This window comes from Glycine soja, chromosome 10 (assembly GCF_004193775.1).
Source record: "Glycine soja cultivar W05 chromosome 10, ASM419377v2, whole genome shotgun sequence".
Classification (NCBI taxonomy): domain Eukaryota; kingdom Viridiplantae; phylum Streptophyta; class Magnoliopsida; order Fabales; family Fabaceae; genus Glycine; species Glycine soja.
Window position 1 is genome coordinate 22,235,292 of NC_041011.1, and position 15,034 is coordinate 22,250,325.

General features: G+C 39.9%; 1 protein-coding gene across 1 annotated transcript; it reads left to right on the forward strand.

Moving 5' to 3' along the window:
• The first annotated feature begins 13,474 nt into the window (after positions 1-13,474).
• Positions 13,475-15,034, forward strand: LOC114371525. The gene is made up of 3 exons (XM_028328940.1): positions 13,475-14,340; positions 14,470-14,584; positions 14,825-15,034. The coding sequence occupies exons 1-3, from the start codon at positions 13,475-13,477 to the stop codon at positions 15,032-15,034; spliced, it is 1,191 nt and encodes a 396-aa protein (XP_028184741.1).

Sequence of the window (15,034 nt, forward strand, 5' to 3'; positions counted from 1 at the left end):
TCAAAAGACTCTAGAAACATTACAAGAACATTTTTATTGACCTCATATGAAAAAGGATGTACAGAAATTTTGTGAACATTGCATTGTATGTAAAAAGGCAAAGCCTCATTTTATTCCATGTAAAAAAGTTGATGATGCTTCCCATGTGGCTGATTTATTTTTCAAGGAGATTGTGAGACTCCATGGTTTGCCAAGGAGCATTGTTAGTGATAGGGACTCTAAGTTCCTAGCCATTTTTGGAGGACTTTGTGGGGCAAGTTGGGCACTAAATTATTATTTTCAACTACTTGTGATGAGGACATGACCAAGAGCAAGGGCAAGGATCCACTTGAAGGACTTGGAGGACCTATGACAAGGGCTAGAGCAAGGAAAGCCAAGGAAGCTCTTCAACAAGTGTTGTCCATACTATTTGAATACAAGCCCAAGTTTCAAGGAGAAAAGTCCAAGGTTGTGAGTTGTATCATGGCCCAAATGGAGGAGGACTAAATGACACCACTTTATTTCAATTTTAGAGTGTTTAGTTTGTCTAAATAATGGCCCAATCCTTGTAAAGTTGGCTGACCAAAAATATGTTTTGGGTTAATCAACTAAAAGGGCTTTAGTTAGGTTTAGTTCAAGTTGTAATAAGGGCCCAATTGGCAACCTAGACATCAGCCTTTTGGGAGACCAAATGGTGGCTGACATGTTGGCTGTTGGGGGTGACTTTTGGTTGCCTCAATTTCAGTTACACTCAGCCATTAAGTTTTTTTTAATTCCCTAGGTTAATGGCAATAAGTTATTTTAATTCTAGGTTAGTGGGTCATTACTAAAATCTGCTGTAAAGCTTCTATATAAGCTGAACCATTTTATCAATAAACACAAGTTGAGTTTTATTCAGAAAATTAGAGTTTATCTCTTTTATCTTAGTGAGAGTGATTCTCCTAAATTCTTGAGTGATTCAAGAACACCCTGGCTGTATCAAAGGACTTTCACAACCTTTGTGTGTTGCCCTCGCTGGAAAGAGTGATTCTTTCCTTCCTATCATCTCCACCCTTGTTCTTTCAAACCACAATTCCAGAAAATCCACCTCTGCCCAAAATTATCTCGTGACCATAACTTCCATTTTACATACTCAAATTAAGTGATTCTTGAGCCTAAATTGAATTTCAAAACGAGACCTTTCACCTCGTTTTGGAATCACCTCATTTGGAGCCCTGTAGCTTCCGTTATTGCCATTTCTATATTTCTGTCCAGCCACCACTTAACCTACGTTTTACCATCCCATTCATCCATTTTATGCCAGAAACCACCTTATTAAGACCCACGAAATTAACCACCTTATTTTCCATCCTTTCCTTAATCAATTTCTGCATTTTCCATCAAGGTTTAATCCTAGACGATCCTAAGTCAGCCCTTGTGCCATGAGGGTTCATATCAACTTGTCACCCACAAACCGATGGGCAAACAGAAGTTGTTAATAGGACATTGGGAACTTTGCTTAGGACAGTTTTGAGGAAGAACTTAAAAACTTGGGAAGCTTGTTTACCCCATGTTGAGTTTGCTTACAATAGAGTTGTTCATAGCACCACTAATTGTTCTCCTTTTGAAGTTGTTTATGGTTTTTATCCACTAACTCCTCTTGATCTTTTGCCTATGCCTAATGTTTCTGTTTTTAAGCATAAAAAAGGTCAAGCAAAGGCGGACTATGTGAAGAAGCTTCATGAGAGAGTCAAAGATCAAATTGAGAGGAAAAATGAAAGCTATGCTAAACAAGCCAACAAAGGGAGAAAGAAGGTTGTCTTCGAACCCGGAGATTGGGTTTGGGTGCACATGAGAAAAGAAAGGTTTCCGGAACAAAGGAAATCAAAGCTTCAACCAAGGGGAGATGGACCATTTCAAGTGCTTGAAAGAATCAATGACAATGCTTACAAAGTTGAGTTGCCCGGTAAGTATAATGTTAGCTCCACCTTCAATGTCTCTGACTTATGTATTTTTGATGCAGATGGAGAATCCGATTTGAGGACAAATCCTTCTCAAGAGAGAGAGAATGATGAGGACATGACAAAGAGCAAGGGCAAGGATCCACTTGAAGGACTTGGAGGACCTATGACAAGGGCTAGAGCAAGGAAAGCCAAGGAAGCTCTTCAACAAGTGTTGTCCATACAATTTGAATACAAGCCCAAGTTTCAAGGAGAAAAGTCCAAGGTTGTGAGTTGTATCATGGCCCAAATGGAGGAGGCTTAAATGACACCACTTTGTCTCAATTTTAAAGTGTTTAGTTTGTCTAAATAATGGCCCAATCCTTGTAAAGTTGGCTGACCAAAAATATGTTTTGGGTTAATCAACTAAAAGGGCTTTAGTTAGGTTTAGTTCAAGTTGTAATAAGGGCCCAATTGGCAACCTAGGCATCAGCCTTTTGGGAGACCAAATGGTGGCTGACTTGATGTCTGTTGGAGGTGACTTTTGGTTGCCACAATTTCAGTTACACTCAGCCATTAAGTTCTTTAATTCCCTAGGTTAATGGCATTAAGTTCTTTTAATTCTAGGTTAGTGGGTCATTACTAAAATCTGATGTAAAGCTTCTATATAAGCTGAACCATTTTATCAATAAACACAAGTTGAGTTTTATTCAGAAAATTAGAGTTTATCTCTTTTATCTTAGTGAGAGTGATTCTCCTAAATTCTTGAGTGATTCAAGAACACCCTGGTTGTATCAAAGGAATTTCACAACCTTTGTGTGTTGCCCTAGCCGGAAAGAGTGATTCTTTTCTTCATTTCATCTTCAACCATGTTCTTTCAAACCACAATTCCAAAAAATCCACTTCTGCCCAGAATTATCTCGTGGCTATAACTCCCATTTCACGCACTCAAATTAAGTGATTCTTGAGCCAAAATTGAATTTCAAAATGAGGTCTTTCACCTCGTTTTGGAATCACCTCATTTGGAGCCCTGTAGCTTGAGTTATTGCCATTTCTATATTTCTGTCCAACCACCACTTAACCTACATTTTACCATCCCATTCAACCATTTTATGCCAAGAACCACCTTATTAAGACCCACGAAATTAACCACCTTATTTTCCATCCTTTCCTTAATCAATTTCAGCATTTTCCATCAAGGTTTAATCCTAGACGATCCTAAGTCAGCCCTTATGAGGGTTCATATCAGGATGCTTTTTTGTTCGGTGTAGCCGTAAAAATTTAAAATGTAGGTCTGCTAGTTTTTTTCGTTCGAGCTCAACCGAATTTGTGTTTCGGCCGACACCGACATGTTTTCATTTGCTTGGCAAGGAAACATTAGCCAACCTCGGCAAAAAAACATGTTTTACCGATACTGATCGAAAAAGATGCTAGGCGACGTTGGCCAGGAAAGACGACCGATCGAGGTTTAAAAAAGAAGCATCACCGGATGATGCCGATCGAACATTTCCTAATAGACATCAGCCAAATATTATTCAGGGATTGAATAGAAAACACAATAGCCGACATTGGTAGTTAAAAAGCCCCGACTGCTATTTTTCAGCCGACATTGCACAATTTTTTTTACAAACGCTGGCCGATAATGTTTCGTTACGGTAAAGGAAGTTTTGTTGTTGGTGTCGCCTATAAAATTTTCAATGTAGGTTGGCTGGCTTTTTTCGTGCTATCTCAATCGAAGTTGTGTTTCGGCCAACACCGACGACATGTTATCATTTGCTCGGCAAGGAAAACATTAGCCCACCTAGGAAAACAACATGATTCACCGATACGTATCGAAAAAAATGCTAGCCGACGTCGGCCAGGAAAGATGACCGATCGAGGTTTAAAAAAGAAGCATCACCGGATGACGCCGATCGAACATTTCCTAATAGACATCATCCAAATATTATTCAGGGATTGAATAGAAAATACAATAGCCGACATCGGTCGTTGTAAAGCCACGACTGACACTTTTTAGCCGACACTGCGCAATTTTTTTTACAAACGCTGGTCGATAATGTTTCGTTACGGTAGAGGAGGCTTTTTTTTCGATGTTGCCGTAAAAATTTACAATGTAGGTCGGCTAAGTTTTTTCGTTCGAGCTCAACCGAATTTGTGTTTCGGCCGACATCGGCATGTTTTCATTTGCTTGGCAAGGAAAACATTAGCCAACCTCGGCAAAAACACATGATTCACTGATACTGATCGTAAAACATGCTAGCCAACGTCAGCCAGGAAAGATGACCGATCCAGGTTTAAAAAAGAAGCATCACCGGATGACGCCGATCAAACATTTCCTAATAGCCATCAGCTAAATATTATTCAGGAATTGAATAGAAAAAACAATAGTCAACATCGGTAGTTAAAAAGCCCCGAATGCTATTTTTCAGCCGACATTCCACAAGCTTTCTTACAAACGCTGGCCAATAATATTTCTTTACGGCAAAGGAAATTTTGTTGTTGGTGTCACCTATAAAATTTAAAATGTAGGTCGGCTAGGTTTTTTCGTTCAAGCTCAACTGAAGTTTTGTTTCGGCCGACACTGACATGTTTTCATTTGCTTGGCAAGGAAAACATTAGCCAACCTCGGAAAAAAATTTTGATTCACCAATACTGATCCAAAAAACAGCTAGCCGATGTCGGTCAGGAAAGATGACCGATCGAACATTTCCTAATAGACATCAACCAAATATTATTCAGGGATTCAATGGAAAATACAATAGCCGACATCGGTCGTTGTAAAGCCACGACTGACACTTTTCAGCCTACACTCCCCAATTTTTTTTACAAACAATGGCTGATAATATTTTTTTACTATAGAGGATGCTTTTTTGTTCGGTGTTGCCGTAAAAATTTATAATGTAGGTCGGCTAGGTTTTTTCGTTCTAGCTCAACTGAATTTGTGTTTCAGCCGACACCGGCATGTTTTCATTTGCTTGGCAAAGAAAACATTAGCCAACCTCGGCAAAAAACCATGATTCACCGATACTGATCGTAAAACATGCTAGCCGACGTCGGCCAGGAAAGATGATCGATCGAGGTTTAAAAAAGAAGCATCACCGGATGACCCCGATCAAACATTTCCTAATAGACATCAGCCAAATACTATTCAGGGATTGAATAGAAAACACAATAGCCGACATCGATAGTTAAAAAGCCCCGACTGTTATTTTTCAGCCAACATTGCACAAGCTATTTTACAAACTCTGACCGATAATATCTATTTATGGTAAAGGAAGTTTTGTTGTTGGTGTCGCCTATAAAATTTAAAATGTAGGGCGGCTAGGTTTTTCGTTTGAGCTCAACCGAAGTTTTGTTTCGGCCGACACTAGCACGTTTTCATTTGCTTGGCAAGGAAAACATTAGCCAACCTCAGAAAAAAATTGATTCACCGATACTGATCCAAAAAAAGCTAGCCAACGTCGATCAGGAAAGATGACCGATCAAGGTTTAAAAAAGAAGCATCACCGGATGATGCCGATCGAACATTTCCTAATAGACATCATCCAAATATTATTCAGGGATTGAAATGAAAATACAATAGCCGACGTCGGTCGTTATAAAGCCGTGACTGATACTTTTCAGCCGACACTCTGCAATTTTTTTTGCAAACACTGGCCGATAATGTTTCGTTACGGTAAAGGAAGTTTTGTTGTTGGTGTCGCCTATCAAATTTTCAATGTAGGTTGGCAAGGTTTTTTTGTGCTAGCTCAACAGAAGTTGTGTTTCATCCGACACCGGCATGTTTTCATTTGCTCGGCAAGCATAACAATAGCCCACCTCGGAAATAAAAAATTCACCGATATGTATCGAAAAAAATGCTAGCCAACGTCGGTCTGGAAAGATGACCGATCGAGGTTTAAAAAATAAGCATCACCGGATGACGCCGATCGAACATTTCCTAATAGACATCATCCAAAAATTATTCAGGGATTGAATAGAAAATACAATAGCCGACATTGGTCGTTCTAAAGCCACGACTGATACTTTTCAGCTGACATTGCGCAATTTTTTTTACAAAAGCTGGCCGATAATATTTTTTTACGGTGGAGGATGCTTTTTAGTTCGGTGTTGCTGTAAAAATTTACAATGTAGGTCGGCTAGGTTTTTTCGTTCGAGCTCAACCGAAGTTGTGTTTCGACCGACATTGGCATGTTTTCATTTGCTTGGCAAGGAAAACATTAGCCAACCTCGACAAAATAACATGATTCACACATATTGATCGTAAAACATGCTAGCCGACGTCGGCCAGGAAAGATGATCGATCGAGGTTTAAAAAAGAAGCATCACCGGATGATGCCGATCGAACATTTCCTAATATATATCAGCCGAATATTATTCAGGGATTGAATAGAAAACACAATAGCCGACATCGGTAGTTAAAAAGTCCCGACTACTATTTTTCAGCCGACATTGCGCAAGCTTTTTTACAAACGCTGGACGATGATATTTCTTTACGGTAATGGAAGTTTTGTTGTTAGTGTCGCCTATAAAATTTTCAATGTACGTCGGCTAGCTTTTTTTTGTGCTAGCTCAACCTAAGTTGTTCTTCGGCTGACACTGGCTTGTTTCCATTTACTCGACAAGGAAAACATTAGCCCAGCTCGGAAAAAAACATTATTCACCAATACCTATTGAAAAAAATGCTAGCCGACGTCGGCCTAGAAAGATGACAGATCGAGGTTTAAAAAAGAAGCATCACCGGATGACGCCGTTCGAACATTTCCTAATCGACATCTTCCAAATAATATTCAGGGATTAAATAAAAAATATAATTGCCGACATCGGTCGATGTAAAGCCGCGACTGATATTTTTCAGCCGACATTGCGCAATTTTTTTACAAACGCTGGTGTATAATATTTTTTTACGGTAGAGGATGCTTCTTTGTTCGATGTTGCGGTAAAAATTTACAATGTAGGTCGGCTAGGTTTTTTCGTTCGAGCTCAACCGATGTTGTGTTTCGGCCGAGATAGGCATCTTTTCATTTGCTCGGCATGGAAAACATTAGCCAACCTTGGAAAAACAATTTGATTCACCGATACTGATCCAAAAAAATGCTAGCCAACGTCAGTCAGGAAAGATGACCGATCGAGGTTTAAAAAAGAAGCATCACCGGATGACGCCGATCGAACATTTCCTAATTGACATCATCCAAATATTATTCAGGGATTGAATAGAAAATACAATACCCGACATCGGTCGTTGTAAAGCCGCGAGTGATATTTTTCAGCCGACATTGCGCAATTTTTTTACAAACGCTGGCGTATAATCTTTTTTTTACCGTAGAGGATCCTTTTTTGTTCGGTGCTGCGGTAAAAATTTACAATGTAGGTCGGCTAGGTTTTTTCGTTCGAGCTCAACCGAAGTTGTGTTTCGACTAACATCAGCATGTTTTCATTTGCTTGGCAAGGTAAACATTAGCCAACCTCGACAAAATAACATGATTCACTGATATTGATCGTAAAACATGCTAGTCGACGTCGGTCAGGAAAGATGATCGATCGAGGTTTAAAAAAGAAGCATCACCGGATGATGCCGATCTAACATTTCCTAATAGATATCAGTCGAATATTATTCAGGGATTGAATAGAAAACACAATAGCCGACATCGGTAGTTAAAAAGCCTCGATTGCTATTTTTCAGCCGACATTGCGCAAGCTTTTTTACAAACGCTGGACGATGATATTTTTTAACGGTAATGGAAGTTTTGTTGTTAGTGTCGCCTATAAAATTTTCAATGTACGTCCGCTAGCTTTTTTTTTGCTAGCTCAACCTAAGTTGTGCTGCGGCCGACACTGGTTTGTTTCCCTTTACTCGACAAGGAAAACATTATTCACCGATACCTATTGAAAAAAATGCTAGCCGACGTCGGCCAGGAAAGATGATCGATCGAGGTTTAAAAAAGAAGCATCACCGGATGACGCCGTTCGAACATTTCCTAATCGACATCATCCAAATATTATTCAAGGATTGAATAAAAAATACAATTGCCGACATCGATTGTTGTAAAGCCGCGACTGATATTTTTCAGTCGACATTGCGCAATTTTTTTACAAACGCTGATGTATAATATTTTTTTACGGTAGAGGATGCTTTTTTGTTCGATGTTGCGGTTAAAATTTACAATGTAGGTCGACTAGGTTTTTTCGTTCGAGTTCAACCGAAGTTGTGTTTCGGCCGAGATAGGCATCTTTTCATTTGCTCGACATGGAAAACATTAGCCAACCTCGGAAAAAAAAATTTGATTCACCGATACTGATCGAAAAAAATGCTAGCCAACATCGGTCAGGAAAGATGACCGATCGAGGTTTAAAAAAGAAGCATCACCGGATGACGCCGATCGAACATTTCCTAATTGAGATCATCCAAATATTATTCAGGGATTGAATAGAAAATACAATACCCGACATCGGTCGTTGTAAAGCCGCGAGTGATATTTTTCAGCCGACATTGCGCAATTTTTTTACAAACGCTGGCGTATAATCTTTTTTTTACCGTAGAGGATCCTTTTTTGTTCGGTGCTGCGGTAAAAATTTACAATGTAGGTCGGCTAGGTTTTTTCGTTCGAGCTCAACCGAAGTTGTGTTTCGACTGACATCAGCATGTTTTCATTTGCTTGGCGAGGTAAACATTAGCCAACCTCGGCAAAATAACATGATTCACTGATATTGATCGTAAAACATGCTAGTCGACGTCGGCCAGGAAAGATGATCGATCGAGGTTTAAAAAAGAAGCATCACCGGATGATGCCGATCGAACATTTCCTAATAGATATCAGTCGAATATTATTCAGGGATTGAATAGAAAACACAATAGCCGACATCGGTAGTTAAAAAGCCTCGATTGCTATTTTTCAGCCGACATTGCGCAAGCTTTTTTACAAACGCTGGACGATGATATTTTTTAACGGTAATGGAAGTTTTGTTGTTAGTGTCGCCTATAAAATTTTCAATGTACGTCCGCTAGCTTTTTTTTTGCTAGCTCAACCTAAGTTGTGCTGCGGCCGACACTGGTTTGTTTCCCTTTACTCGACAAGGAAAACATTATTCACCGATACCTATTGAAAAAAATGCTAGCCGACGTCGGCCAGGAAAGATGATCGATCGAGGTTTAAAAAAGAAGCATCACCGGATGACGCCGTTCGAACATTTCCTAATCGACATCATCCAAATATTATTCAAGGATTGAATAAAAAATACAATTGCCGACATCGATTGTTGTAAAGCCGCGACTGATATTTTTCAGTCGACATTGCGCAATTTTTTTACAAACGCTGGTGTATAATATTTTTTTACGGTAGAGGATGCTTTTTTGTTCGATGTTGCGGTTAAAATTTACAATGTAGGTCGACTAGGTTTTTTCGTTCGAGTTCAACCGAAGTTGTGTTTCGGCCGAGATAGGCATCTTTTCATTTGCTCGACATGGAAAACATTAGCCAACCTCGGAAAAAAAAATTTGATTCACCGATACTGATCGAAAAAAATGCTAGCCAACATCGGTCAGGAAAGATGACCGATCGAGGTTTAAAAAAGAAGCATCACCGGATGACGCCGATCGAACATTTCCTAATTGAGATCATCCAAATATTATTCAGGGATTGAATAGAAAATACAATACCCGACATCGGTCGTTGTAAAGCCGCGAGTGATATTTTTCAGCCGACATTGCGCAATTTTTTTACAAACGCTGGCGTATAATCTTTTTTTTACCGTAGAGGATCCTTTTTTGTTCGGTGCTGCGGTAAAAATTTACAATGTAGGTCGGCTAGGTTTTTTCGTTCGAGCTCAACCGAAGTTGTGTTTCGACTGACATCAGCATGTTTTCATTTGCTTGGCGAGGTAAACATTAGCCAACCTCGGCAAAATAACATGATTCACTGATATTGATCGTAAAACATGCTAGTCGACGTCGGCCAGGAAAGATGATCGATCGAGGTTTAAAAAAGAAGCATCACCGGATGATGCCGATCGAACATTTCCTAATAGATATCAGTCGAATATTATTCAGGGATTGAATAGAAAACACAATAGCCGACATCGGTAGTTAAAAAGCCTCGATTGCTATTTTTCAGCCGACATTGCGCAAGCTTTTTTACAAACGCTGGACGATGATATTTTTTAACGGTAATGGAAGTTTTGTTGTTAGTGTCACCTATAAAATTTTCAATGTACGTCCGCTAGCTTTTTTTTTGCTAGCTCAACCTAAGTTGTGCTGCGGCCGACACTGGTTTGTTTCCCTTTACTCGACAAGGAAAACATTATTCACCGATACCTATTGAAAAAAATGCTAGCCGACGTCGGCCAGGAAAGATGATCGATCGAGGTTTAAAAAAGAAGCATCACCGGATGACGCCGTTCGAACATTTCCTAATCGACATCATCCAAATATTATTCAAGGATTGAATAAAAAATACAATTGCCGACATCGATTGTTGTAAAGCCGCGACTGATATTTTTCAGTCGACATTGCGCAATTTTTTTACAAACGCTGGTGTATAATATTTTTTTACGGTAGAGGATGCTTTTTTGTTCGATGTTGCGGTTAAAATTTACAATGTAGGTCGATTAGGTTTTTTCGTTCGAGTTCAACCGAAGTTGTGTTTCGGCCGAGATCGGCATGTTTTCATTTGCTCGACATGGAAAACATTAGCCAACCTCGGAAAAAAAAATTTGATTCACCGATACTGATCGAAAAAAATGCTAGCCAACATCGGTCAGGAAAGATGACCGATCGAGGTTTAAAAAAGAAGCATCACCGGATGACGCCGATCGAACATTTCCTAATTGAGATCATCCAAATATTATTCAGGGATTGAATAGAAAATACAATACCCGACATCGGTCGTTGTAAAGCCGCGAGTGATATTTTTCAGCCGACATTGCGCAATTTTTTTTACAAACGCTGGCGTATAATCTTTTTTTACCGTATATGATTCTTTTTTGTTCGGTGTTGCGGTAAAAATTTACAATATAGGTCGGCTAGGTTTTTTCGTTCGAGCTCAACCGAAGTTGTGTTTCGACCGATATCGGCATGTTTTCATTTGCTTGGCGAGGAAAACATTAGCCAACCTCGGCAAAATAACATGATTCCCTGATATTGATCCTAAAACATGCTAGCCGACGTCGGCCAGGAAAGATGATCGATCGAGGTTTAAAAAAGAAGCATCACCGGATGATGCCGATCGAACATTTCCTAATAGATATCAGCCGAATATTATTCAGGGATTGATTAGAAAACACAATAGTCGACATCGGTAGTTAAAAAGCTCCGACTGCTATTTTTCAGTCGACATTGCACAAGCTTTTTTACAAACGCTGGCTGATAATATTTCTTTACGGTAAAGGAAGTTTTGTTGTTGGTGTCGCCTATAAAATTTTCAATGTAGGTCGGCTAGATTTTTTCGTGCTAGCTCAATCGAAGTTGTGTTTCGGCCGACATCGGCTTGTTTTCATTTACTCGGCAAGGAAAACATTAACCCACCTCGGAAAAAAAACATGATTCACTGATGCGTATCGAAAATAATGCTGGCCGACGTCGGCCAGGAAAGATGACTGATCGAGGTTTAAAAAAGAAGCATCACTGGATGATGAGGACATGACCAAGAGCAAGGGCAAGGATCCACTTGAAGGACTTGGAGGACCTATGACAAGGGCTATGATGATGATGAGAATCATGAAACTGGCCAAATACAGGCTAAAGGCCCAAGTGGAGAAGGGCGAAGGCCCAAGTGGAGAAGGATAAAGCCCCGGAGTGGAGAAGGATGAAGGCCCAAGTGGAGAAGGAAGAAGACCCAGAGGCAGAGACACTATCAAGACTATTAATTGTTGCTGAAGGCCCAGATTAATTTGAAGGCCCAGGTTAAATATGTTTTTTAGTTATAATTTTTATTTATTGTAATTTTGGCCCAAACTGTTTAGAAGGCCCATGTCTATTCTCATCAGATGAGGACACAACTAAGGGCAAGGACCATGAAGCACTTGAAGGGCCCATGAGCAGAGACATACTTAAAAGGGCCCAACACAGTGATGAGGACACAACTAAGGGGTAGGACCATGAAGCACTTGAAGGGCCCATGACCAGAGGCAGACTTAAACAGGCCCAACACGTCACAGAGATAAGGCTGGTTATTTGTATAGCTGACATTGATGATGATTGAAGGCCCATGTTTCCATTATTTTTATTTTTATTTTATTATTTAATTATTGCAATTAAATAAATAATTTGGTGGTTGTGGCTGAAACCTATGCCTTTTTAGCTGCACCAATTTATTTCGTTTTTAGGGTTTAGTGAACTATATATATTTTCATCAAAATGAATGAAGGAATTTTTTGGCATTCTTTTTAAATACGTGAGAAAGCTTCTCTCAGGGTTCCTGTTGAACCAAATTCTGACTTATCAAGGTTGATTCCTTGTGGCGTCACTGTGACTTATCTTCCATCTCTGGAAGTGGCGTCCCTCTCCGTCAACAATCCTGTATCAAACGTTCCGCCTCATAAGATTCACGTCATCTGGTATCAGAGCTTCGGCTCTTGATACAGGTTCTGCTGTCGTTTTCATTGGTTGTCAATTTCGTTTATTTTTGTTGATTGTCAAGTTCGTTTTGTCGTTGCTACTCTGTTCGTATTTCATTTGTACTCTGTTCGTTTTGTTCTGTTCTCGTTGTTTTCGTTTTGTCTTCTATTCATCGCTTTCGTTTTCGTATTGTATTCTCATGTGATTGCCTATTCGAATTTTGTTTGTGCCTGTCAAATTGTTTCAGGCTATTCGAATTTTGTTTGTGCCTGTCAAATTGTTTCAGCCTATTCGAATTCAGTTTGGGTAAAAATTGACTAATTTCCAAATTGCTAAATTGTCAAATTTCCTATTAACCTATTGAACGAATTCTAATATCTGCATGACTGTTAAAAAAACCAGTTGCAAAAAAAAAAGTTTGGAAGAAATTTGGATGTTTGATCTTTGAACACAAAATTAAGGCAGTTAGAGGCGTTTTTTGGGAAAATTGTGGCACCAAATCAGTGGGAATTTACCCAAGGATTCTCCTTTCAATTCTGAGCATTTTGATATATAGTGGGCCTCAAACGGACGTCTGTAGCAAAAGTTATGGTCATTTGAAATTTGCATGTCAATTTTGCTAATTCTGTGTCTTCTTCTCTGTTGATTGCATAGTTTCCTTGTTTTCAATCCTATCTGTTTGTTCTGTTTATGTCCTTGAACTTCTGTTTATGTCTTTGCCCAAGTTTGCCAAGTCTGCGTGCGGTTTAGTTTAGGATAGTCACTGTTAATTGTGTTAAGTTTTGGAGTGTCACTTCTTCGTGCGTCTAATCATTGCTACAACCTTCTTGTGAGTCCAATTTGGTCCATCCAGGAACTTAAGAGGAAACACGAGTGGTAAAAGGCAAGAGGGAATACATTACACAAAAGCCTATTGAGAGCATCAAACACGAGTGTACTACCATCTAAGAGATAAACACGTGAGTAGAGTGTGATGAGGTCCTGAAACCTTAATAATTTTTACTGCAAACTTTTCTGTTGAATCATGGCAGGAGCAGGAGCAGGTGGTTGTGGTGGTGATGAGTATCATCAGTTGGATGGAGCTCAGCGTATGTTACTGGACGCGATGAATGCACAGATGCAACGTTTGCTGGATCGTAACAATCAGGAGGTCTTTGAACGACTAGAATTATTGGAGAACCAAGTGAATCAGAATGCTAGACGAACTACAGGTGGGAACAGAGGTAATAATGGTGGTAATGACGGATCGAGGCAAAAGCAGGTTGAGGGAGTAAAGCTCAATGTTCCTCCCTTCAAAGGCAGAAGTGATCCAGATGCCTACCTGGACTGGGAAATGAAGATTGAACATGTATTTGCCTGCAATGACTACACTGAAGAGCAGAAAATCAAGCTAGTAGTAGCTGAATTCTCCGACTATGCCCTCATTTGGTGGCATAAAAACCAGAGAGAAATGCTGAGAGAGGGAGGGCGAGAGGTAGATACATGGACTGAAATGAAAATGGTGATGAGAAAAAGGTATGTGCCCACTAGCTATAATAGAACCATGCGACAGAAACTCCAAAGGCTGTCCCAAGGGAATTTAACTGTGGAAGAGTACTATAAAGAGATGAAAATAGCGTTAGCGAGGGCCAACATCGAAGAGGAATCCGAAGACACAATGGCTCGTTTTTTGAATGGTCTAAACCCTGAAATCAGAGATGTTGTTGAATTACAGGAGTATGTGGAGTTAGATGAACTACTACATAAGGCACTACGAGTTGAACAACAAATTAGAAGAAAAAGTGCAGCAAGGAGGAACTCACCCAATACTTACAACCAGAATTGGGCCAACAGATCCAAGAAGGAGGGAGGTAATTCGTCCAGCCCAGCAGCAACATCCCCACATGGAAAGTCAGCAGCGTCCAGTGTTGGTGGAAGCAAACATAACACTTCCACTTCCTCATCCAATATTGGAACCAGAAACATAAAATGCTTCAAATGCTTAGGCAGAGGACATATTGCTTCTAAATGTCCAACCAGGAGGACCATGATCATGAAGGCTGATGGAGAAGTCACTAGTGAGTCTGAAATCAGTGAAGAAGAAGTGGAAGAAGAAGAGTATGAGGAGGAAGCTATACAGGGTGATATGATGATGGTGAGAAGGCTGTTGGGAAATCAGATGCAGCCACTGGATGACAACCAAAGAGAAAATATTTTCCACACCATGTGTGTCATTAATGGTAAGTTGTGCTCTTTAATTGTTGATGGAGGAAGTTGTACCAATGTTGCAAGTTCCAAGTTAGTGACCAAACTGAATTTGGAAACTAAACCCCATCCTAGGCCATACAAACTTCAGTGGCTTAGTGAAGATGAAGAGGTAAAAGTGACTCAACAGGTTGAGGTGTGTCTCACCATTGGGAGATATAATGATAGGGTGCTGTGTGATGTGGTCCCAATGGAAGCGACCCATGTGCTGTTAGGAAGATCGTGGCAGTATGATACCAAGGCAGTGGATGATGGCTTCACCAACAAAATCTCTTTCAAGCAAGATGACAAGAAAATTGTTCTCAAACCGTTATCTCCTAGAGAGGTTTGTGAGGATTAG

Excerpts from the sequence above, each read along its gene's own strand:
- LOC114371525 (XM_028328940.1), top strand. The coding sequence starts at position 13,475 with ATGGCAGGAGCAGGAGCAGGTGGTTGTGGTGGTGATGAGTATCATCAG. Across the intron at positions 14,341-14,469 it reads GCAACATCCCCACATGGAAA|GAGGACCATGATCATGAAGG; the intron begins GTCAGCAGCGTC and ends ATGTCCAACCAG. Across the intron at positions 14,585-14,824 it reads TACAGGGTGATATGATGATG|GTTGAGGTGTGTCTCACCAT; the intron begins GTGAGAAGGCTG and ends GTGACTCAACAG.